This window comes from Rosa rugosa, chromosome 4 (assembly GCF_958449725.1).
Source record: "Rosa rugosa chromosome 4, drRosRugo1.1, whole genome shotgun sequence".
Taxonomy (NCBI): domain Eukaryota; kingdom Viridiplantae; phylum Streptophyta; class Magnoliopsida; order Rosales; family Rosaceae; genus Rosa; species Rosa rugosa.
In genome coordinates, this window is record NC_084823.1 from 54,718,734 (window position 1) to 54,741,618 (window position 22,885).

The following is a 22,885-nucleotide window of genomic DNA, read 5'->3' on the forward strand; positions in this document are numbered from 1 at the left end:
GAACCTAGGTTGGGGAGCACACCCAACTAGGCAAGAACCACTAGGTCACTTGCAGTGGTTTAAATCAATTGTACTTTAAATTTCAAATGAGCAGTCATTGTTTTTATGATTTCGTCTTAGAGCCTCGCCTGTTTGGACCAATATTTAATGGGCTTAATGAGAATTAGCCTACAGGACACGTTGCGAAATTAGAATGGAAATTATTTTTAAAAGTAAAGAAGAAAAGAAGTGCATTTTCATGGGATGTCGGCCTAAATAGTAAAACAAACAGCCACATCGCAGTACCGGGACCCACAAACAGTTCCCTACGGACACCTCTCTCTCAGTCGGCCACGCGGGACCTGAAACGAATGAAATAGATTCGTATCTCTTTTACCCTTACGCGCCCTCTCTAGAACACCCACCACCTTCCGCCATTTAGAATCTTAAAATCAAAAACTAATTTAATTAAATCATCCCCAACCTCCATTTAAAAAAAAAAAAAAAAAAAAAAAAAAAAACGAAAGCCTGGATTTGAGTTTTGCTTCGATTCCTACACTCTTTAGCTCTCTCTCTCTCTGGGCGATCGAAGCTAGGGTTTCCTCTCATCGCGATCCATCTCCTTCTTTTTTTTTGGTTACAAAGGAGGCCTGAAACAAAAGGCCGCGATCCATCTCCTTCGTCGTCACTGTAAGTTCTGATTTTTCAATATTATTAATCAATTTTCGTTTCAAATTTTGAAATTTGCACATGCTGGAATGTATCTACGTGCTTCTTACTTGCTTTGTTGCCTGCGAAAACTCGAGTCGAGTGTGAAGGTGTTGCAAAATTGATCTTTGAGTATTGATAAGCTTGTCAATTTTGTGAGCTTCCACCCTGCAAAATTGGATTTTGATGTGTATAATGCTGCCATTGTTTTTACATTGCCTCTGAATTTTGCAAGTTATTGATTGTTTTCTCTTTCGAATAGGTTCAAGCGTTGTTCGACCTGAACAGTGTAGTCAGCTGATGAATCGACAAGTGTAACGAAATTGAAGCTGTATACACACACACATTTATAAGTTTGATCCTTGTGTTACGGATTATGCATGTAGAATAAGGAGGTAGTCACTGAGGATGGATGACGATGGAGATATTGATATGTTTTTCTCCAATTGGAACAACAAGAATCCAACTGATCGCCTCTTTGTTGTCTCTTGCTTTGTTGCTGCCCTAGTTGGAATTCTGACCATAGCCTATTCTGCCTTCCAATGGAGGAGAAACATCAATCTAAGTTGGATGAAAGCCATAGCCAGGTCAAAGAAAAATCCAAAAGCACGTCACAAAGTTCCCGTGGCTCCTCATACTTGGGTTTTAGAATCTGTATCTCGTGGAAAGAACTTTAATTGCTGTGTGTGTTTTAATACCACAGGCCCTTCTCAAACCCTCGGCCCTCTGGCAGCTTCAGACAGTTTTCTGCACCGTTGCAGTATTTGTGATGCAGCGGCTCATCTAAGTTGCTCCTCTACTGCACAAAAGGACTGCAAGTGTGTATCTATGATTGGTTATGAGCGTGTAATGCACCAATGGGCTGTCCGTTGGACAGAGGTAACGGACCAACCCGATGAGACTTCTTTCTGTAGCTACTGTGAAGAGCCCTGTAGTGGTTCCTTTCTTAGTGGATCCCCAATATGGTGCTGCTTGTGGTGTCAACGACTGGTACATGTTGATTGCCACAGTAGCATGTCCAATGAAACAGGTGATGTATGTGATTTAGGTCCGTTCAGAAGGTTGATTCTATCTCCCCTTCATGTTAAGGAGTTGAACCAGAATCCATCAGGTGGGTTTTTGAGCTCAATTACTCATGGAGCCAATGAGATAGCATCTACAGTACGTGCAAGTATTAGGAGTCAGAGCAAGAAGTACAAGCATGGAAATGCAATCTCTACTGGGACCGGAAATAGTGGTAGTACTGGTGATATGTCTACTGAAAGCACAGCTGATACCAATCAAGCTGTTAATGTTTCTCATGAAATGGAGGAAAATTGTAATGGTACCGTGGATGTGGATTTGCAGCACCAAGATGCTGATGTAGATAACAAATTGGATTCTAAGCCCAGTTTCCAAAAGAGCTCGTCTATGACTAAGAAGGATGAGTCTTTACGGATGAAACAAAGATATGAGTTGACTGATTTATCGTCAGATGCAAGACCCTTGTTGGTTTTCATCAACAAGAAGAGTGGAGCTCAGCGTGGGAATTCACTGAGGCAACGTTTGAATATTCTTCTCAACCCCGTCCAGGTTTGATTTCTCTACCGTGGACTTCCTTAGCTTAATTAAATAAAGATTATGACCTGCCAGCCTATTCAATGTGGAAGGAAACTGTAAACAAGTATTTTTTTTTTAACTGCTGAGTGCTTACATTTATCAATATGAGATATGGAGCTATCTATTAAATTGAGTTATATGGAGATTGGTAAACCCTTGTTCTCTTCACAGATTTTATATTTTACTGTTTTACTGTCTGATTCTTGCATGTTCTGTCTGTTACATGTAGGTATTTGAACTGAGTTCAGCACAGGGACCAGAGGTGGGTCTGTACTTATTCAGAAAGGTGCCACACTTCAGAGTTCTTGTTTGCGGGGGAGATGGTACTGTTGGTTGGGTTCTGGATGCCATTGAGAAGCAAAATTTCGTCTCTCCTCCTCCAGTTGCTATTCTTCCTGCCGGAACGGGGAATGATCTGGCTAGAGTTTTATCGTGGGGAGGTGGTTTGGGTGCAGTGGAGAGACAAGGAGGCCTTTGCACTGTTCTGCACCACATAGAGCATGCCGCTGTAACCATTCTTGACCGGTGGAAGGTGGCAATTTTAAATCAACAGGGAAAGCAACTTCAACCGCCAAAATTTATGAACAATTATCTTGGTAAGTTATCATATTAACTTTGCTATCTGGTTAATAAGTGGTATGAATAATTTTCTTTGGTTGGATTTGTCTGGCAATTTGTTTTTGTGGTATATATTTATTGATTTGTGTTCTGGCTCAACTCAGTTCTCAGTTAAACACACAGAATAGTTTTGCGAAGTCTCGGCTTGGCTTTACATCTTAACACCTCTTATCTTTCGTACATACTGAATATAAATTGAGTCGCAACCCCAAACTTGTCAATCTACTGGACTTAATTTTGGGGTAATCTAAACTCGCCCATCTGATGTAAACAGTACTACTATTCTGTGAGTTTGGCTTAATGTGTTTCTGGTTTTGGCTTAGTATGTTTTTGGTTGGGATTCAACAACATATAATTCCTACTACCTGCATTTGCATTATTATTACTTCAATATTCCATTATCATCATCATCATCATGATGTGCCTTCCCACTGATAACCAGCTCTGGCAATCTTCATTTGCAGGAATTGGATGTGATGCCAAGGTTGCTCTGGACATTCATAATCTTCGTGAGGAGAACCCGGAGAAGTTTTATAATCAGGTAATGTGAAGCCTTTACCCAAATGGAGTTATAGTTGTTTAAGATCAAACTTCTCCCACTCTAAGGAACGGAGGCTAGTGTATGTGATTGTAACTTGTGAAAAAGGAAGAAATTAAAATCAATATCATGCACAACCTGTGTGGATCACATTTTAAATCTATTCTTTTTGTTGTTGCTAGTTTTATTTGATTTCAAACAATTCCTCCTTCAGATATTGACCTATTTTCAATTGTGATATACCTGCAGTTCATGAATAAAGTTCTTTATGCAAGAGAAGGGGCCAAGGGTATAATGGATAGAACATTTGTAGATTTTCCTTGGCAAGTTCGAGTTGAAGTAGATGGTGTTGAGATAGAGGTCCCTGAGGTGAGTGTGGATATCACATGCTGATTACTAATTCAGAAATCAGTACTGCATTTCTTAAGATCTGAATGTCTGGATATAGGGTGATTGGCAAGTTTTGAGATTCTACTTGCTGGACAGTTTCTAAGATATAGACAAATTTGCAGGATGCAGAAGGTGTACTTGTTGCTAATATTGGAAGCTACATGGGTGGCGTAGATTTGTGGCAAAATGAAGATGAAACATATGATAATTTTGATCCGCAATCCATGCATGACAAAATACTTGAGGTTGTGAGCATATCTGGAACATGGCACCTTGGGAAACTACAGGTATTGTTATGCATGTACTTGCATCTGAATTGATGTTTTACAAGTTTGGTTGTCCTGAATTAGGATATGAAATTTCTTAGGGTGGTTGGTGGTCTAGCATAAATAATTGTTGGGCTATTTCAAGTATCTAGTTATATGCGACAGTGCACAAGTTTTGAATATTCAACTCAAGCTTGAACTATGGAATTGGAGATGTATTTGGAAATGTTTCTGAACTTTTGTTTTGTGTGGGAACAGGTTGGGCTTTCTCGTGCTCGAAGACTTGCGCAGGGCCAGTCAATTAAGATACAGCTTTGTGCGGCATTTCCTGTTCAGATTGATGGGGAGCCTTGGTTTCAGCAACCTTGTACATTGTCTATATCCCATCATGGCCAGGTCCTCAATCTTCCTGCATTTTCTTGCTTTTATGTACACTTCTACGAACCATATATACTGATAAAGCTGTAATTTTCAGTGTCAATAACCTTAAACTCCTGTGCAGGCATTCATGTTGAAGAGGGCTGCTGAGGAGCCACTTGGTCATGCAGCTGCCATTATCACCGATGTCCTTGAGAATGCTGAAACGACCCATGTAATCAACGCTTCACAGAAGCGAGCTCTTCTTCAAGAAATGGCACTCAGACTGACATAGAAGTGTTACATAGGTACTTAAATTAGTAATCGAAGTTTTGGTTGTATCTCCTTTTCTTTTTAGAAATATTCACATATTGTATACCACCACCACATGTATCTTCTTTTTTTGTGATCTACCGGAAAGTGCGATTGTATATGAAACTTGTTCACCATTAATGAGAAGAGAGAATTTGGCAAAGTTTTACCTTCAAGTAAGATTGTCATGCTTTGTTTCTTTAATTTTCGCTTTAGTTTTTCCGGACGCTGGAACAGGAACTTGGGGGTACGACCATTTTGATTGAAAAGGCATATATTACAAGGCTAATGATTCCAGTTGAGGTTGATGTAAAATTGCATGAATATTGAAATATGGGAGAAGCTGAGTGCTCCACTCCTCTTCTTCACACTTGCTCTGTTTCTGGCTCTTTAGAAGGGCTTTTGTCAAAAGTCCTTTCACTCTCTCTCTCCCCCCCCCAAGCGCGCGCACACACACACACACACAAAATGTCCATAATAAGCTGATATCCGAGTAGATTTTAATATGCTATACATCACTGGAAACTCCAACAGCTTGAACTAACAGCTCATATGTTGGGTAGGGGACCTTAACATTCATTTGTTACTTTGCTTATTCCTCACAAGACCTTGCTTCACTTTGTTCCATGCTCTTGATACAAACCCCTTTGTAGGCTCTGGTGGGCTCGACTTTCTGTGACAGGTTGTTGAACAAGACACCTGTGAGCACAAAATTCTCTTTGGCGTCTTGACGCTTTCTTTGCGCATCCGATCTAAACTTTCTCTGTACAAGGGTGAATTGAAGCAGTACATGTAGAGAGGTGATCGAGTGGATGCTTTCGAACCTTGAATTGCTCTATTAAGTTGTTGAGTCACGGCTCGAAGCTCAAACGAGTCGTATAGTGTGCTGCCATTGTGCCTGGAACTTACGGGGCTTATAGTAAGCGCACGGGTTTGATGAGCGAATGTTGTGGTACGGCTTCTCTGTGTCCCATCTTCCTCGATTGGGATTTCTAGAAAAGTAGCAAGCTTTATTTGTTTTGAAGCCATTTTCCTTGAGAGAACTAAGGATGGCTTTTTGGTTGTTTACTAGATGTATTTGTAGATGTTTATTAGCGGATGAAAGTTTACCTTGTAAGTAACGTTGGTTTAGTACAGGTTAACAAGATCTTGCATTGTGTTATACGTCTTCGATGAGCATGTTCGCACATGGAGCTATCAATGTGACTAATTAAGGCAGTGTTTGGACATAATTGTCATCGAGTGCAACCGATGAGAAACATATATAACACTATAGGATGTTTTGAAAGTGAAATGTGACCGAGAAGTTATATTTTACCTCAACATGAGCGTTTTAACAAGCCAAGTTCTTGAGTTAAGGTTGTGTTAGACATAATAGTCATCAATTACAACCAATAAGAAACATGTATTACTTGTCTTGTCCTAATTTTTTTTCGAAAGTGAAATGTGACCAAGAAGTTATATTTTACCTCAAGTTCTAACAAGCCAAATTCTGATGAAGTACTAAAGTTGATAAAATGACTTTGGGGAATCACTGATATGTTCCGAAAAAGATGAGGGTTTAAACTTAATTTTCATCTGTCAAAACACAAGTGTCTGATTTTATAATTAACTTTTAATAAGTAAATAAAATCTAGACAATTTGCTTAGTGGTGTAGCTTAGTAAGGATATGATTATAATTAACCATATGCTTGCACATGCTAATCTTGAATTAAGCCTATATCTGCAGAAGACAAAAGTTCTAAATCATCTCATTCTGTAAATTTCAAAATTAAGTGGTATTACATCCAAATAAACAAAACCCTTTGAAATTGACTTCTGGCAAATAATAAATCAAAGTTTTTGAAAGGATGCATCATGCATGTTAGTGTCATCACTTTGCTGTAATCTTATAAACTAAGCAAGTATTAAAGATGCATATGGCTTAGATCTACTTTCTTTCTTTAAAACTACTCCTTTTTCTCTGTCTTCTTTAAATCTACTTTCAAGTTGTAATATATATCGTACTTGGTCTTTTCAGAATCTTGATATCTCTTAATTGCTCATTTCATTGTTCCTTACGCTATCAGCAAAGGAAAAAGGAATTGCTATAGCTTCTTTTTAAGTTTTACAGGATATATAAATCACATTGCTTTTGCTGGCATTAGTCAAGTGTTGGATCAGAAATGAGTGCCATTATTTATACCAAGTTACATAATGGCAAGAAAAAGCATAACTACCCATTAGAAAACCCCAACTTCAATGACTCATAAACCTCAACTTTCATCTAGTCTAACAGTCATTCGTGCTCAAAGTTCGGAGCTGAGATCGAATAGCTGGGACTTGAAGCATCTGATCTGAACACCAGAAATGAACTTGCATTAATGTATCAGCAACACGAGCATCAAATGCACAATAAAACTAAAGTTTTATGATTCTCCGTAGTGTGACATGTTATAGAATTTTTCACCATAAGAAAAACCCGAAATATAGCATATTCTTTAGTATCTCATCGAGTTCTATAGGCAAATTCAAGTTTATTATGTAAATGGCCTAATTCTTTATTAGCTTTCGTTTTTACTGAAACAAATGCAATACCTTTTATGCAGGATTCATTAATACCAGAAAACATCTCACATCTCATAAACATACTCAGAAACAAATTTGCACCCCATATCTAATAATTAATGGTTTGCATTTCAGTCAAGGAACTCATTCCAAGGTCAAAAAACTACCACATTTATGACCATTCTGGTACTTTGTATACACTCTGTTGCCACCACCCTCATTTTGGTCCACTACACTACATTTACCAAAACAAAGAATTTGGGGTCCAATGAATATTGACGAACTTAATTGGCATATATGAAATCATAAGGAAAGGAAAGTAATCTGGTACATATGGGTAAGTGGGTAACAATATGTGATTGCATAAATTTGATGCCTCTATAACAAAGGCTCTTGCTTTTCCATATAATATGATCCTTTTGTAGTTTACTTCACGCTTTGCCACAGCTTTCACTTTGTTTGTTTCCATTGTGCTGATTTGTGGCCATTTTCTCAGGTATGCACACGTTAATCTCATTGATTTGGTTTCTTTCTAATCAGTGATTATTAAGTCTCCCGTTTCTTCGATTAAAATTGCGAAATTCTATATATCTTCCATCTTACTCAATCATGCATTCTCTGAACCCCACCTCACCAATCACCTGTTTCTGCGCTTTGAAGCTTCCCAGTTTTTACTGGGAATAGTGGTAAAAAAACGTGGGCGATTATTAGTTACAATCCCATAAACACCAACTTGCTATTCACTCTTGTAATGATAGTTGGCATGGGCGTTTCACGCGTTGAGGTCCAGCTTTTACTCACTTTGATCAGCCATTGCCCACTGGAATATGATCTATGGGTTTTTGTTGTCGGAAAAAATTGATAAAAAAAACCGTGTTGTTGTGCAAAAACTCGTTTTGGGTACTCTTGGAATTTGAACTTTTGGATGATACGTACGTGGTCTGGTTTCAGGTTTTATTTTTTTTTTACTGGGAGAAAATTAAAAGTGGGCGGCTTAAGTTTTCCCTTGTTTGTTACTGAATGGTGGTGCTTGGAAACGTGTTGAACGGTCCAGCCCCATTTTTGTAATAGAGACCTGACTTTGCTTTAGTTTGTGAAAGGTTACAGGTGTTACATCTTGCAACTTTGCTTTTGGGTATTTAAGAACCCTCCTGCTCTTTGCTTTTTCCTGTAGTACCTGGTGTCTCTTCTATTCTGAGCATTACAAGCTTCCAAAGGTTACAGGGAGATATTTAAGGTACGTACTTGGGTTCAAAGCCAACACTAGCTGTTTCTGGTGTGAATTCTGTTCCTTTTTGTTGTTGCCGTTCAATTTGGTTTGGTAGTGCCAGATTTAAAGGGTCAGATCTTTTCATTTTCAGTACCAGTAGAAATGCATTACTAGTCAAAATTAGGCAGCTTTTTTTCTAATGGAAAAGGGACGGCAAGCAAGCAAATGGGGTTGACTCTAAATTATAGACTAGCGTAAATTTAGGTGGTTGAATTTTTGGTTATAAATTGCTTCTTGATTGTGTTGTGTTATACAGCAAAGTTTTCATTCCCCTTTTACAGATTTTGCTACCTTTTCAGGTTTCTAAAAACAATGGTGAAGATCTGCTGCATTGGAGCTGGCTATGTCGGTGGACCAACCATGGCAGTGATTGCCCTCAAGTGTCCGGCAATTGAAGTAGCCGTAGTTGATATTTCAGTGTCAAGAATTGCGGCCTGGAACAGCGAGCAGCTCCCAATTTACGAGCCGGGGCTTGAGGAGATTGTGAAGCAGTGCAGGGGGAAGAACCTGTTCTTCAGCACAGCTGTGGAGAAGCATGTTGCTGAGGCAGACATTATCTTCGTTTCGGTTAATACACCGACGAAGACTAGAGGCCTGGGAGCTGGCAAGGCTGCTGACTTGACCTACTGGGAGAGTGCAGCAAGGATGATAGCAGATGTGTCCAAGTCCAACAAGATTGTGGTGGAGAAGTCGACGGTTCCAGTGAAGACTGCGGAAGCAATTGAGAAGATTTTGACTCATAACAGCAAGGGGATCGAGTACCAGATTCTGTCCAACCCGGAGTTTCTTGCCGAGGGGACAGCAATTGAGGATCTATTCAAACCCGACCGAGTTCTGATAGGAGGGAGGGAAACCGCTGGAGGACAGAAGGCAGTCCAGGCATTGAAAGAAGTATATGCTAATTGGGTACCTGAGGACAGAATCATCACAACTAATCTATGGTCAGCTGAGCTTTCGAAGCTCGCTGCCAATGCCTTCTTGGCGCAGAGGATCTCCTCTGTTAATGCTATGTCAGCACTGTGTGAGGCTACTGGAGCAGATGTCTCACAGGTTGCTCATGCTGTGGGGAAAGACACCAGAATTGGACCCAAGTTTCTTAATGCTAGTGTTGGTTTTGGAGGGTCTTGTTTCCAGAAGGACATTCTCAACCTGGTGTATATCTGTGAGTGCAATGGACTACCTGAAGTAGCAAACTACTGGAAACAGGTGATCAGGGTGAATGACTACCAGAAGAATCGATTTGTTAACCGAGTTGTGTCTTCCATGTTCAACACAGTTTCAGGCAAGAAGATTGCCATTCTTGGGTTTGCATTCAAGAAAGACACAGGTGACACAAGGGAGACACCTGCCATTGATGTTTGCAAGGGTCTGCTGGGAGATAAGGCACAGTTGAGCATATATGACCTGCAGGTAACTGAGGAGCAGATCCAGAGGGATCTGTCGATGAACAAATTCGATTGGGACCATCCGATTCATCTGCAGCCAGCTAGCTCGATTGAAATGAAGCAAGTCAGTGTTGTGTGTGATGCTTATGAGGCAACCAAAGGAGCTCATGGGATCTGCATTCTTACTGAGTGGGATGAGTTCAAGACTCTCGATTACAAGAAGATTTACGACAACATGCAGAAGCCTGCATTTGTGTTTGATGGAAGGAATGTTGTTAATGTCGGAGAGCTGAGGAAGATTGGATTCATTGTCTACTCAATTGGAAAGCCTTTGGACTCATGGCTCAAGGACATGCCTGCAGTGGCATAAGGTGGAGTTTTCTCTTGAAAAAGCTACACAGATCTCTCTTATTCTTTGAATTTTTGTTTTATTTTTCATTTTCAGCTTCTGTTCTTGCATTTGAATATGTATAAGTAGTCATGTTTCTCACATTCAAGCTTCAAATTTATATAAAATAAGGAAAATATTGCTGTTCAGTACTGGATGCTGGTTGAGTAAAGGAATTATATGAATTGCTTCTATAATTAGAGCAGACTAAACACCTTCCGGTTCAGCCTTATCTTGCCGGTATTGATAAGCTAAGCTTTCATTTGGATCAGCTGAGCGGGGGTTGTGTTCGTGGCTTTTCGTTGTAGTTTTCCTTTTCTTGTATCAAAAAAATAAAAAAAGATAAGCTAGGCTTAGAAGAACTGGGAATGCCAATAATAATTAGTTGTTTTTGTGTTTAGGTCTTTTCGGCCTCCTATCAGTCCTATGTAAAAAAAAAAAAAAAATACCGTCATTCATTTTTATAATAAACCAAATCATACAACTATATACAGTTGAAGCCATTCTGCCACCGAGTCTCTCCGGCCATGCCGGAGATGAGGAGGAGGAGGGTGGGGCAAACTTAGCTTCTGATTTGGTTGTGATTGTGTTTTCAGTTACCACTTGTATTGTTCTTGAACACTCTAATGGCATGGGGATGTTGTCCACAATAAACCTATAACCCCAATAAATATCTAGTATGAGATCACCCAATAAATATGACGTTATATATTATTCAAACGATCAATTACAACCTTGATTAATTTGTCATATCTCTTACGGAGATGAGATCCGTCCGTGTGAATAGGACCTATATAACAAAAATATAAAGAACTCTTATAAAAAACACAAACTCGGAACGTAACGTTTCACGAGACAGAAACGGCTTTTGTAAAACCAGAACTCTCCTTCCAGAGGCGGAGGAGGAAGAAGCTGCCGGAGGGTCTGCATTTTAGGTATATCTCTTCATGTTAAAACTAGTTTCATGTTAAATTCTTTGTAACAACGTATAGTTTTTTTTTTTTTGGAAAGGTGAGACCTTTATCTTTCACTCCTGGGTTTACTGTTGACCCAAGATATTTTAGAGAATTTCGCACAGGCGGGTCGGACTCTCAAGTGGGTTTGGACTCCATCGGATAAAATTAACTAGGCCCACAGCCCGTTCTGTCCTCTAATTGGCACAGGTTTCGTTTTGGTAAGATGATGATGATAAATATGATAATGATGCTCAATTTTAGTGAAATTGTTCATTCTCACAAAAAAAAAAGGGTAAAATTGTTAGCTCGGATGCATCTGTACGTATTATGAGCTCTCTAAATCCTAAAAATGAAGTTCAGTAACAAAAGCGATCGCTAATAAGGTTGAAGTTATATTTACATGTTTAATAAAAAAAAAGGTTAATATTTACATGGCATCATGGAGTATTGTCTAATATAATGGAACAGTTTAAAACTTCTTTTCCCTTTCTGTGCTCTCCCTCTTCATTATCCACCTAATTACTGGGGTTGGAACTGGAGTGATACAAGAAGGCAAGAAATGAAGAACAGCTCTCAGATATATTCTTGAGGGAGATGAGATGGGTAAAGATGGAAACGACTAGTACTATTATTCAGCCTAGCTGATAATGCATGGCTCATTTGGTTGATCCAAAAAGATGAGTCTCAGGCTCTCGGCTCTCCTGCGTGAATGAGGAGAGTTAGAACTGTGTTATGGTTCTGTTTATGATTCCCCTTTTGTGGGTTCTATTTACCTTTTCATCTCTCAATACTCAAAACGGTGCGTTTTTGTGACCAATTATCGGAGAATTGAGCGCACTATTATGTAGTAGTGGGAAAACAATTTTGTGGTATAACAATCATATCAATCTGCTAATTAACCATTCTTCCATGACTAAAAGTCTGTCAATCAGAACAAAGATTCTATAACAGATACGTTTAAACGGATGCATCAATTTGATTTCAGATCGCTATGATCTGAGCATTTAGCCACTTGTCGTCAACAAACATTGTAGATTAAAAACTATTATGAATGAGTTCTTATTCCAAAGTTCCAAACCAACAAGATTACAATCTCCACTAAATGGAGCAAACACCATAATCATCATCAGAAAGTGGTGTATGCAACATATTGTGGAAAGTCCTTATCATAGGTTTAAATGAACAGAGCTAAATGCCAATTTGAAGATTTTGCACCACTTACCACCCACTTTCCATTCATATATAGTTCAACCCTACCACGGCCATGATGACCATGATCTCTACCAAAACAATGGCTTTCCTAGGGTTAGAGTTGGGGGTTGGGGTTTCCAAGGAAATTTGCCGTCGAAATCAATTTCTTTACGCCAGAAAACATGTAGCAGATACTGAGCACACATATGATATGATATAGGCTTTTGATCTTTAGGTAGACTGAGAACAAGATCTAATAGAGTTTCTGTGCAAATATTAGTATGCAATTAATGTAAAAAAAAAACTATAAGAAAGTACAATCACAAATTCTAGACAGTGCAACTCACATGTAGTCGGGGTTTCGGATCAACTTTATGGCGTAGCTCTTCTCACCACCAGGCACAGGAAACGTCCGAAGAGGCCACCAATGTGGTCGAGCTCCATAGCCTTGTCCAATACTTCTGCCTCTGTCAAGTCGAAGCACTACTCCTCCTTCCAGTATCTGCTCTCGTACACATTCTGCTTTACCTTGCACTCCACCAGGTGCAGCAGCGTCGTCCCCCTCGCCCAAGGCCCGGTCGGGTCGTTTGAAATAGAGAAAAAATGAAACTAAAAGTTCCTCGGTGCTCTGAATCTCTTCCGATGAAAAATATAACGTAGTTTATAGGCACTCCTTGTGGATTGGGCTTGAATTTAGAAAAAGTATAGAGTGGCCCAATAAAAAATAGGCCCAAAACTCGCACTTCTTTGAGTTTATTTTCCTACTATAGCCATCGCCAGTTCGCCACTCTTCTTCTCCGTGCTGGCGCTGTAACCGTTCTTCTCAAAACGACGCCGAATTGTTCAACTCCGGCCGGTGACAGCCGTCTCGGAACTAACCTCCCAGCCACCGCATTCTCTACACATTCCCGGTTTTTCTCACGTGCGACGACGCCCTCCGCTTTCTGTTAACGAAACCATTCTCTCTTCCCCAGCGGAACTAAACCCTAGAAATTTCTGTGTCGCTCAGGTGAGCTACGGTTATGGAAGTTAGGGTTTTAATTTTTGATTTCGATTTACGACAATACGCAGAATATTATTTGCTCTAATTATAATTATGCTGAAAACTTGAAATTGATGAGTGCAGTGAAAATGGGGAGCGAGAGCAATTTGAAGACGTGGGTTTCCGATAAGCTGATGACATTGCTCGGTTATTCTCAGCCGGCTGTTGTTCAGTACATTATTGGATTAAGTTAGTTTCATCCTGCTCTTACCTTACTGTTTGAATTTGCATTTATCAGTTTATATATGATGAACTTAGGGTTTTAGAGCTAAGGGGAAGCATTTTATAAAATTGAATTTTTTTTCATTTTGTTTGTAGCTAAACAAGCAAAGTCTCCAGCTGATGTGGTGGAGAAGCTTTTAGATTCGGGGTGGTCCTCCTCGTCTGATACACGTAAATTTGCTGAAGAAATATTCTCCAGAGTGCCCCACAAATCATCCGGACCGAATGTGAGTTCTTTATACGAAAATTAGTTAGTGTAGTGATTTAATAGTTTTTTTCGCTCTGTTTTTGTCCATTTAGGAAATCGTGTGATTTTTTGTGTATTATTAGGTTTATCAGAAACAAGAGAGGGAGGCTGCAATGCTGGTGAGAAAGCAGAAGACATATGCTCTATTGGATGCAGATGATGACGATGATGATGGTGATAAGTCTTCTGTTCCAGTAGTTTCCGAGTCCAGGAAAAGTGATTCCCATAAGAAACGGTTCAGGAGGAAGGCCTCGAGTCAGGACGATGAAGATGATGAGGTTGAACCTTTTAATTTTTCAAATGATAATATTTTGTTTTTGTTTCTCTTGGTAATTGTTGGTTTAACTTGGTGCAATGCTGCAGGTGATTGTACACCAGGAAGAAGTGAGGCGGGTTAAAAGACGAACTTCCCCAGATGAAGATGATGGTTCAGAGGTTTGTGCTTGTATTTTTGTCAATAATATTTTCTTCACTCTTTCCATCGAAATAAGAGTTATTATGATGGAACTGGGGATACAAGATTGAATGAATTGATACAATGCTCAATACTTGTCTAGACTTTCACATAGTGGTCTGATTGGTTGGTTTACATTGTTGTTGCTGCATAAGCTCTTGTTATGTCTAAGCCACACTCTCACACACAAAAATGTATGTATATTTCTGAGCCTCAATCTACTGAGGTTCAACTTTACATTCATTTCTCTGGTATAGGTTTCTCCTTTTATTTCTTTACTAGTAACATGCACTCCTTTTATGATCTATGCAGTCCGAAGAAGAAAGATTGCGTGATCAAAGAGAGCGGGAGCAATTAGAGCGCAATATAAGGGAGAGGGACACAGCAGCTACACGAAAGGTAAAATTTAGCTCTGAAGAGTTTTGGTTTGTCCCGAGCAAGTTGAAGTTAATTGAAAGCTGCATCTTCAAATCATTCATTGACATTATGCAAAATTTTGAGCTGGGTCTAATCCCTTAAATGGAATTTAAATATTCTTTTGAGCAACTTTTAGATTGAGCTATGACTTCTTGTAATTGCTTATTAGTTATTACTAAGAACAATTACATGCTTGTGCATAACATTGCTTCTGTATTTCTTGTTACTAAGACCCTTTATTCCTTTGACAGTTAACAGAGAGAAAGTTATCAAAAAAAGAGGAAGGTACTACAATTTTAGACAGTATAATTACATTCATATTTCGCAGTTAGTTCTTAAGCAGTTGCACATACATGTGCCAACGCTCTTACATTTGGATATGGTTATAATATATATTGCCTAATCCTGATGCATTTTACTGGACAACAGAGGAGGCTATTCGGAGAAACAAGGCTTCAGAGCGAAATGAAACTGAAGATTTAAGGTTTGTCATTATCAATACGTCATGAATGGTTTACTTTCAGGACCTGCAATATCATTTTTCGGTCATTCTTATCGGTAGAGTTTTATTCTCACTGGTAGAATTGTATACCTTTGATGGGCAATAGAAACCTCAAGTACTACCAAGGAGGGTTAGTAGGAATGTCAGGCCCGTGGTTTGCTCCCTTGTGGTTTGTGGTTCAAACCACCTGACAGTACCTCCACAGCTATTTGCTAGAGTGTCCTGTCTCCTAAAGATTGTAGGGCTCAGCATGAGGCCTCAGTTTCAATCTTGGGTCCACGAACTGTTTTGGAGGATTTCCGGGTACCAAAAAAATAAAAATAAAAATAAAGAACTAGAAAACTTCAAAAACTTGTTTTGTAATAGTTAAGCTACATTAAATATTTTTCTGTCTGATGTTTTGTATTGTTATTGCTATATAACTGGCTGTTCTATTTAGCAAAAAAGAAAAAAGGGTTCTTCCTTTTCTGTGTGCACGATGCAACAAATTCTTTAGTTTATAGTTCTCCTCCAGCCTGCATACTTTGGATGAAAAATTGAGTTTATATCAGTGCTTTGGCAGTCTCCTTATGGGGTGGCACTTTGCCTTTGGTAACATCGTGTCAATAAAAAGTGCATCGTAGACTCTGGGATTTACATATAAAATGGTCTTGTTTGTAGATGGTTTAAGTAGACAGACTTTCCAGTTAAACTTCTGTTTTTCAAATTTAGTATTTATTATCTTGAAGCCACTTATTGTTTGTAAGGATCTGTACCTCTTTCTTTTTGGTATTTAAAAGAAAAACATTTGGTTATAATTCAATACCTACGTTTGTTTGTTTTTTTTTTTTTTTTTTTTTTGGTTAAATAGCTTTATACCTATGTTCCCTGCAACGCCAAGCAAAGTTCTTATTTTATTTGTTGAATTAGCAATTGGTTATAATATTTTAATGTCTTCAATTGTCTCTGATGCAGACTAGTTTCAAGACAAGAATATTTAAAGAAAAGACAGCAGAAGAAACTGGAGGAAATCAGGTTTGAAAAAGATATCCTTTTGCTCTAACCAAAAGATAGCAAGCCTGCCAAAAAAAAAAAAAAACTTGTATTTCAATTGTTTAAAACATATAATAGCATGGTCAGTTTTGCTTTTCTTCCTCCACCCCCCCCCCCCCCCCCCCCCCCTCTCCTCCTCCTCCCCCCTTAAATTCCATTTTTGGCATGTATTGCAGAGATGAAATAGAAGATGAGCAATACTTATTTGAGCACGTGAAGCTCACTGAATTGGAACGTCGTGAATTAAGGTAAATTGAACGTTCCCTTCTAATTGCTTTGCTGATAACATCTATGTTCTTTGAATTCTTCTGTAAAAGTTGATATCTCTTCAAAATTATCAGACTGCTATTAGGGTAATGAGCATTGGTTTGCTAACATCTTGATGTTGTACATTTATAGGCTGTACAATATCACTTGGTATATTGGGAAAATACAATTGCATTTATACTGGTTACTTTGCTATGAACAGACTTCACATATTACTTTGCCACCAGTTATTTAGCTATACTCTATATGTCTATTATTTTTGTGGGTGATGGTTGTTTTATTGTTATTAAAAATTGTGGCTGTGTCCTTCTTCACGGCTATCACAATTGAGTACTGCTTGTGCTCTACCTTGTTGTTGAACATTAATTATGTGTGAGACATGTGTTAAAATATTCAAATGCTAAGGTACTATTTATTTTAGATGTCCTGACAACGTGTTGTGAGACTTGCATTATATTTTCTTGTGTAATGCTTGACAGAAACCGAGTTAAAAAAGAATTCACAGATTTTATCTTTATGCAGTTACAAGAAGCAAATACTTGAGGCTGTAACGAAGCGGGCAGTTGAGGACGAGAATCAAAATGAGGTAATGATAAGTTTTTGATATGTATCGGAGTGAATGAGTGGTTAAAATGCATTGGCATATCTTGTGACTTGTGAGTCCAGTTGTTCTCCTTACGTATCAATTGTTATCATCTAATCATGTGCTATACCCTTCATTCTTTTTCGACAACAGTACAGGATTCCTGATGCCTATGATGTGGAGGGGGGTGTCAATCAGGAGAAGAGATTTTCTGTGGCCATGCAACGCTACAGGTGTTTATTTAGTATATGTTCACAATTACTGCAATGTTCCCCCTCATATACTACACTGTCTTATATGAATCAATAACTGAAAGATCTTGTTCTGTCTTGTTTAACCTTTTTTTACATATTGTTTTTTGTAGGGACCTGGCTGGGGATAAAATGAATCCATTTGCAGAACAGGAAGCTTGGGAGGATCACCAAATTGGTAAGTTCTATGTGCAGTTTTTGCATATTCTTTTGTGCATCTGCTCACAAAACTTTTAGACAGATTCAGAATTTTTTAATTCTGTGGTCATCATCTTGCAGGAAAGGCAACACTGCAGTATGGTTCAAAAAATAAAAAGCGATCTGATGAGTATCAGTAAGTGTACAATTTCTTCTTCCTCTTACTTGAAATGCACCATCTGTAGTTGCATCTATTAATAAGTGAGCTGAAATAACTGCAGAGACTTTCTAATAGCTTTTTCTCTGATTGTTTGTGCATGTGTATTCTAAGTTTTATAACTGATCTTTTTTTATGTTTAGATATGTATTTGAGGACCAGATTGATTTCATCAAGGCATCAGTAATGGATGGTGACCAGGTATATCTACGGACATTATCAATTGTGACTTCACACCTTTATCTGGTAGACGAATCTCATTTTCTCTATTTTTCTCAATGCAGTTTGAGGATGGGCAACCGGCGGATTTACTTGAGTCGAGAGCGAAATCAGAGTTGGAGAAGCTCCAGGTTGCGAACCAATTCCTTTTATTTATCTGTTTCTTTACTCTCTATTTTTGGCTCTTTGCCTAGATGTTTCATTCTTTTGTTATGACCGTTTTGCATGTTTCACTCGTACAGGAGGACAGAAAAACATTACCCATATACTCCTATCGTGATGAGTTGCTCAAAGCTGTTGATAACCATCAGGTACCATTAGATTTTCTGTTACAAATTTATGTCTTTGACTAGGAATGAGTTTCTTTAAGCACGCTGCAGTTAGTGATATATCTTGCACCAAATATGTACATTACATTCGTAGTGTCTGTTAACCATCTCAGTCCGTGGCATTTAACTATCATTATCATTGTTAACAAAAGTGTCTTTTAAACATTGTTTATTCTATGATATGCCCTCGGCTCGTGTCTTTGTAGGTTCTTGTTATTGTTGGTGAAACCGGTTCTGGGAAAACTACGCAAATACCCCAGTATCTTCACGAGGCCGGATACACAAAACGTGGAAAGGTGTAAGCTTTGTCTTTTACATTTTTTCCCTCTATGTGATGGAAATCTGTCAGTGTTTTTGGTGTCTTCTTATTGTGAACATTTTGCTTTCAGATGAAAATATAGTTGAAATAGACAGTTGAATGGATAGTCCTTTGTCATACACTTTTTGCCCAATCTATTTTATCGTGTTGCTAATAAAAGGAAGACTTTTGATTTTTGTTTTTTATTATGCAACGTTGTACAAGTATCTTGATCATAGTGCCGGAAAGTGTACTGATCTATTAACTTTCAAAGTAGCTGAAAGTTTTAGTATGTTGCGACGTATAAAGTTTTTCTTACGGATACAACCTAGGCATTTTAAAATTTTGTGGACTTGTGATTAAAATATTAAAACTTTCTGAGGGTAGTTTGGGTTATAATCTGTTTCTCTTTTCTTACAGATTGGGTGCACACAGCCACGACGAGTTGCTGCTATGAGTGTTGCTGCAAGGGTTTCTCAAGAAATGGGTGTGAAACTTGGGCATGAGGTATGATCTTTGAGGCTCATTATGCTAAGAAGTTAATAACCTATGATAAGAAAACAGTAATGCATGCATCTCTCTTATTTTCAGTTCTCATGGTATGACTAATTCATGTTTATCCGGTTTGTTTTCTGTATTGAGAAATGCACCTAAAGATAGTGGGTTCTTTTCATGCCATATGCAGGTAGGTTATTCCATTCGTTTCGAGGATTGCACATCGGAAAAGACGGTTTTGAAATATATGACAGATGGGATGTTGTTGCGAGAATTCCTTGGTGAACCAGATCTGGCAGGCTACAGGTAAGTCAGTCTGTCACATTTATGGTGGATACTTGGATTGTTTGCATTGGTTAATTTTGTGTCTGCAATTTTCAGTGTGGTTATGGTGGATGAGGCCCATGAGAGAACACTTTCAACTGATATTCTATTTGGATTAGTAAAGGTAAGCACTAAGCAGTAACTCTTTCCTCTTTACAAGTTATTTCATAGAGAATATTGAGGGACCAATCAGCATTCCCAAAATATGAAAAGTGGCATTCATGCACTTTTCGTGGGGGATGGACGAGAACTGGTTTATTGATCTTGATCACATATTTAGCCTTTTCGGCTGCTTAAATATCAATTAAAGGGTTTGCTTCTTCTTCATGGAAACTTCAAGCATATATTTGGAAAATTCATCTTATGGTTTCCTTCTGGAAATTGCTAATTATAAAACTCACTGGACCTACCCTCTAATGTTCGTATCGAAGCACTTTATAAACTGATAAATATATTCTGTGTCTCTGATTATCTGATGGTCAGTGCCTTTTGCATTAGGATATTGCTCGATTTCGACCTGATCTTAAATTACTTATCTCAAGTGCAACACTTGATGCTGAGAAGTTCAGTGATTATTTTGATTCTGCTCCAATTTTCAAAATTCCGGGGAGGCGTTATCCTGTTGAAATAAATTACACTAAAGCACCAGAAGCTGATTACTTGGATGCAGCAATTGTTACTGCACTGCAAATCCATGTGACAGAAGCATCTGGAGATATATTAGTGTTCCTGACAGGTCAAGAAGAAATTGAAACAGCGGAAGAAATATTGAAGCACAGAACAAGGGGCTTAGGGACAAAAATTGCCGAGCTTATTATTTGTCCCATATATGCAAACCTACCTACTGAGCTACAATCCAAAATTTTTGAGCCCACACCTGAAGGGGCAAGGAAAGTTGTCCTTGCGACAAATATAGCTGAAACTTCACTAACTATTGATGGGATCAAATATGTTATTGACCCAGGGTTTTGCAAGATGAAGTCATATAATCCAAGGACTGGGATGGAGTCGTTGCTGGTCGCTCCCATCTCAAAGGCATCAGCCAATCAGAGGGCAGGTCGATCTGGGAGAACGGGTCCTGGAAAGTGCTACCGGCTATATACTATGTTCAATTACCAAACTGAGTTAGAAGATAACACGGTACCAGAAATTCAGAGGACTAACCTTGCAAATGTTGTGCTCATGCTGAAAAGCCTTGGTATCCATGACCTATTACATTTTGATTTTATGGACCCGCCACCATCAGAGGCATTACTGAAAGCCTTGGAACTGTTATTTGCACTAAGTGCATTAAATAAAGTGGGTGAGTTGACTAAAGTTGGTAGACGGATGGCCGAGTTTCCTCTTGATCCTATGCTATCTAAGATGATAGTTGCTTCTGATAAGTACAAGTGTTCAGATGAGATCATTTCCATTGCTTCCATGCTTTCCATTGGTAATTCAATATTTTACCGTCCAAAGGACAAACAAGTCCATGCTGACAATGCACGGTTGAATTTTCACACTGGGAATGTGGGAGATCACATCGCATTGCTCAAGGTTTGGTTCTATTTCATTTTTTAAATAAATTTTATGCTCTTAGTGAACATGTCATGATTTTGGGATTTTGGGTATGGGCAAATGGTAAACCTTTATATTTTAAGTTGTTTGATGAATTGGATACAGTCATTATGGTTCTCATTAAAAACTGTACTCAACTTCTTAAATAATGTCTCACCTATTTAGAATGGTCAATGACCCAGGTTTTTTTTCCTTTCTTTTTTTTTCTTTTTTTTTCAGGTTTTTAATTCATGGAAAGAGACCAATTTCTCAACACAATGGTGTTACGAGAATTATATACAGGTACATATGATATTCCAAAGTTGCTCATTCTGGTAATCTTGACCTTTTCATTAATACATGGGTGCTATTTTTAGATAGTTGTTTCCTTGTTAGATATTGGTCAATATGCTGCACTGACTATATCAATTGATACGTGCCACATATGGACTCTTGATTAACAGTGCTCTTACAATAAAACAGGTCAGGAGTATGAAGCGCGCTAGAGATATTAGAGACCAGCTCGAGGGACTCTTGGAGAGGGTCGAGATTGAGCAGGTCTCAAATCCTGATTTTGAAGTTATAAAGAAGGCCATTACATCTGGTAATTTACTGTTACTGTTAGCCATACTTTAATTTAAACTTTTATCCATTATCTGAAATGTAATGTCTGTTATTTCTTTTAGGCTTTTTCCCTCATTCCGCAAGACTGCAAAAGAGTGGATCTTATAGAACAGTCAAACATCCGCAGACTGTCCACATACACCCCAGCTCAGGGCTTTCTCAGGTAAGGGATAATAGCATTGTCCTGGTTTCTACTTCCCATATGAGTCTTTAGTCTTTTTGGATCATGATATAAATTGATCTCAGTCATGCACTCGTGCTATGTATTGAATATGGATTTATATGCAAGCCTGACACCATAGAATTAGTGTGCTTGTGTGCACATGTACACAATACCGATTACAAAAATGCAGTCATGTTTAGTACTTGGATCATCGCCTGATTATTTACTTTTTGGTTGTTCAGGTGCTTCCAAGATGGGTTATATACCATGAGTTGGTGCTTACAACCAAGGAATATATGAGACAGGTATCTGTTCCGTTGTACTTTCTATTTTGCATTGGTCTTTCTTGCATGTTATCTGCATTATGGCTAAAGCCTTGAAATTATATTGCAGGTAACGGAACTGAAGCCAGAGTGGTTGGTGGAAATAGCTCCGCATTATTACCAGCTAAAGGATGTTGAAGATTGTATGATTTCTTCTCTATGAATCCTATAACTACTTTGATTTTTATATTATGAATTCCTTGTATCATTTGATTGTGTGAAATGCTGAAATGCTATTTATAAATTGCAGCGGTGTCAAAGAAAATGCCTCGTGGAGAAGGGCGCGCATCATAGGATTGGAACTTACGACAAAAATTGTATATAGGAATTGTGGATCGGTATGGTAGAGCGAAAGAAGCCTGCAAATACGTTTATGTATACATGAACTACATAATTAAGTAGAGTTGTCACCCTTAAGACTTGGGGATTTTGCAAAAGAATCTGAGTTCATCACTTTTAGAGTAGGGTTTAGTTCGAGATAGGGTCGTTACCATATCATATGTACACACTCAAGGACTGCTAAATACTTTATTAATCCTCGACTAGCAGGGGGTACTGTTCTTGGAATGAAATTGAGCTCGGCTATTGTACAGTGATTTTCAACCTAAAGCTGTTCAGTTTTACTTGTGTTTTCAAGATGGTATATAGCCTTGCTTTTTGTCAAGTGCTCCTTTTGAACTGGCCTTGGTTTGAA

The 22,885-nt window shown here is 38.5% G+C and overlaps 3 protein-coding genes across 4 annotated transcripts; all 3 read left to right on the forward strand.

Annotated features, from left to right (window-relative positions):
- Nucleotides 1-470: 470 nt before the first annotated feature.
- On the forward strand, nt 471-4,943 carry LOC133743357 (diacylglycerol kinase 1). The gene is made up of 8 exons (XM_062171254.1): nt 471-669; nt 950-2,259; nt 2,516-2,882; nt 3,369-3,445; nt 3,692-3,811; nt 3,955-4,119; nt 4,357-4,494; nt 4,601-4,943. Exons 2-8 carry the CDS (start codon nt 1,096-1,098, stop codon nt 4,748-4,750), a joined length of 2,181 nt encoding a protein of 726 aa, XP_062027238.1. The 5' UTR covers nt 471-669; nt 950-1,095; the 3' UTR covers nt 4,751-4,943.
- A 3,451-nt stretch (nt 4,944-8,394) lies between these two features.
- LOC133744129 (UDP-glucose 6-dehydrogenase 4) lies at nt 8,395-10,507 on the forward strand. 2 transcript variants are annotated; one of them, XM_062172268.1, is made up of 2 exons: nt 8,395-8,552; nt 8,885-10,507. In XM_062172268.1, exon 2 carries the CDS (start codon nt 8,898-8,900, stop codon nt 10,338-10,340), a length of 1,443 nt encoding a protein of 480 aa, XP_062028252.1. In that variant the 5' UTR covers nt 8,395-8,552; nt 8,885-8,897; the 3' UTR covers nt 10,341-10,507. The 2 variants fall into 2 exon arrangements, with proteins under 2 accessions (XP_062028252.1, XP_062028253.1); XM_062172269.1 differs by lacking the exon at nt 8,395-8,552 and adding an exon at nt 8,581-8,789.
- A 2,770-nt stretch (nt 10,508-13,277) lies between these two features.
- Nucleotides 13,278-22,812, forward strand: LOC133743073 (pre-mRNA-splicing factor ATP-dependent RNA helicase DEAH1-like). Its single transcript, XM_062170816.1, has 28 exons — nt 13,278-13,514; nt 13,632-13,736; nt 13,866-13,996; nt 14,100-14,294; nt 14,380-14,451; nt 14,783-14,869; nt 15,139-15,172; nt 15,317-15,371; nt 16,344-16,403; nt 16,598-16,669; nt 17,211-17,274; nt 17,425-17,504; nt 17,636-17,700; nt 17,802-17,856; nt 18,021-18,078; nt 18,162-18,227; nt 18,339-18,407; nt 18,632-18,721; nt 19,144-19,230; nt 19,409-19,524; nt 19,600-19,666; nt 20,041-21,081; nt 21,322-21,384; nt 21,565-21,685; nt 21,768-21,868; nt 22,111-22,173; nt 22,262-22,334; nt 22,442-22,812. Exons 2-28 carry the CDS (start codon nt 13,637-13,639, stop codon nt 22,483-22,485), a joined length of 3,129 nt encoding a protein of 1,042 aa, XP_062026800.1. The 5' UTR covers nt 13,278-13,514; nt 13,632-13,636; the 3' UTR covers nt 22,486-22,812.
- The last annotated feature ends 73 nt before the right edge of the window (nt 22,813-22,885 follow it).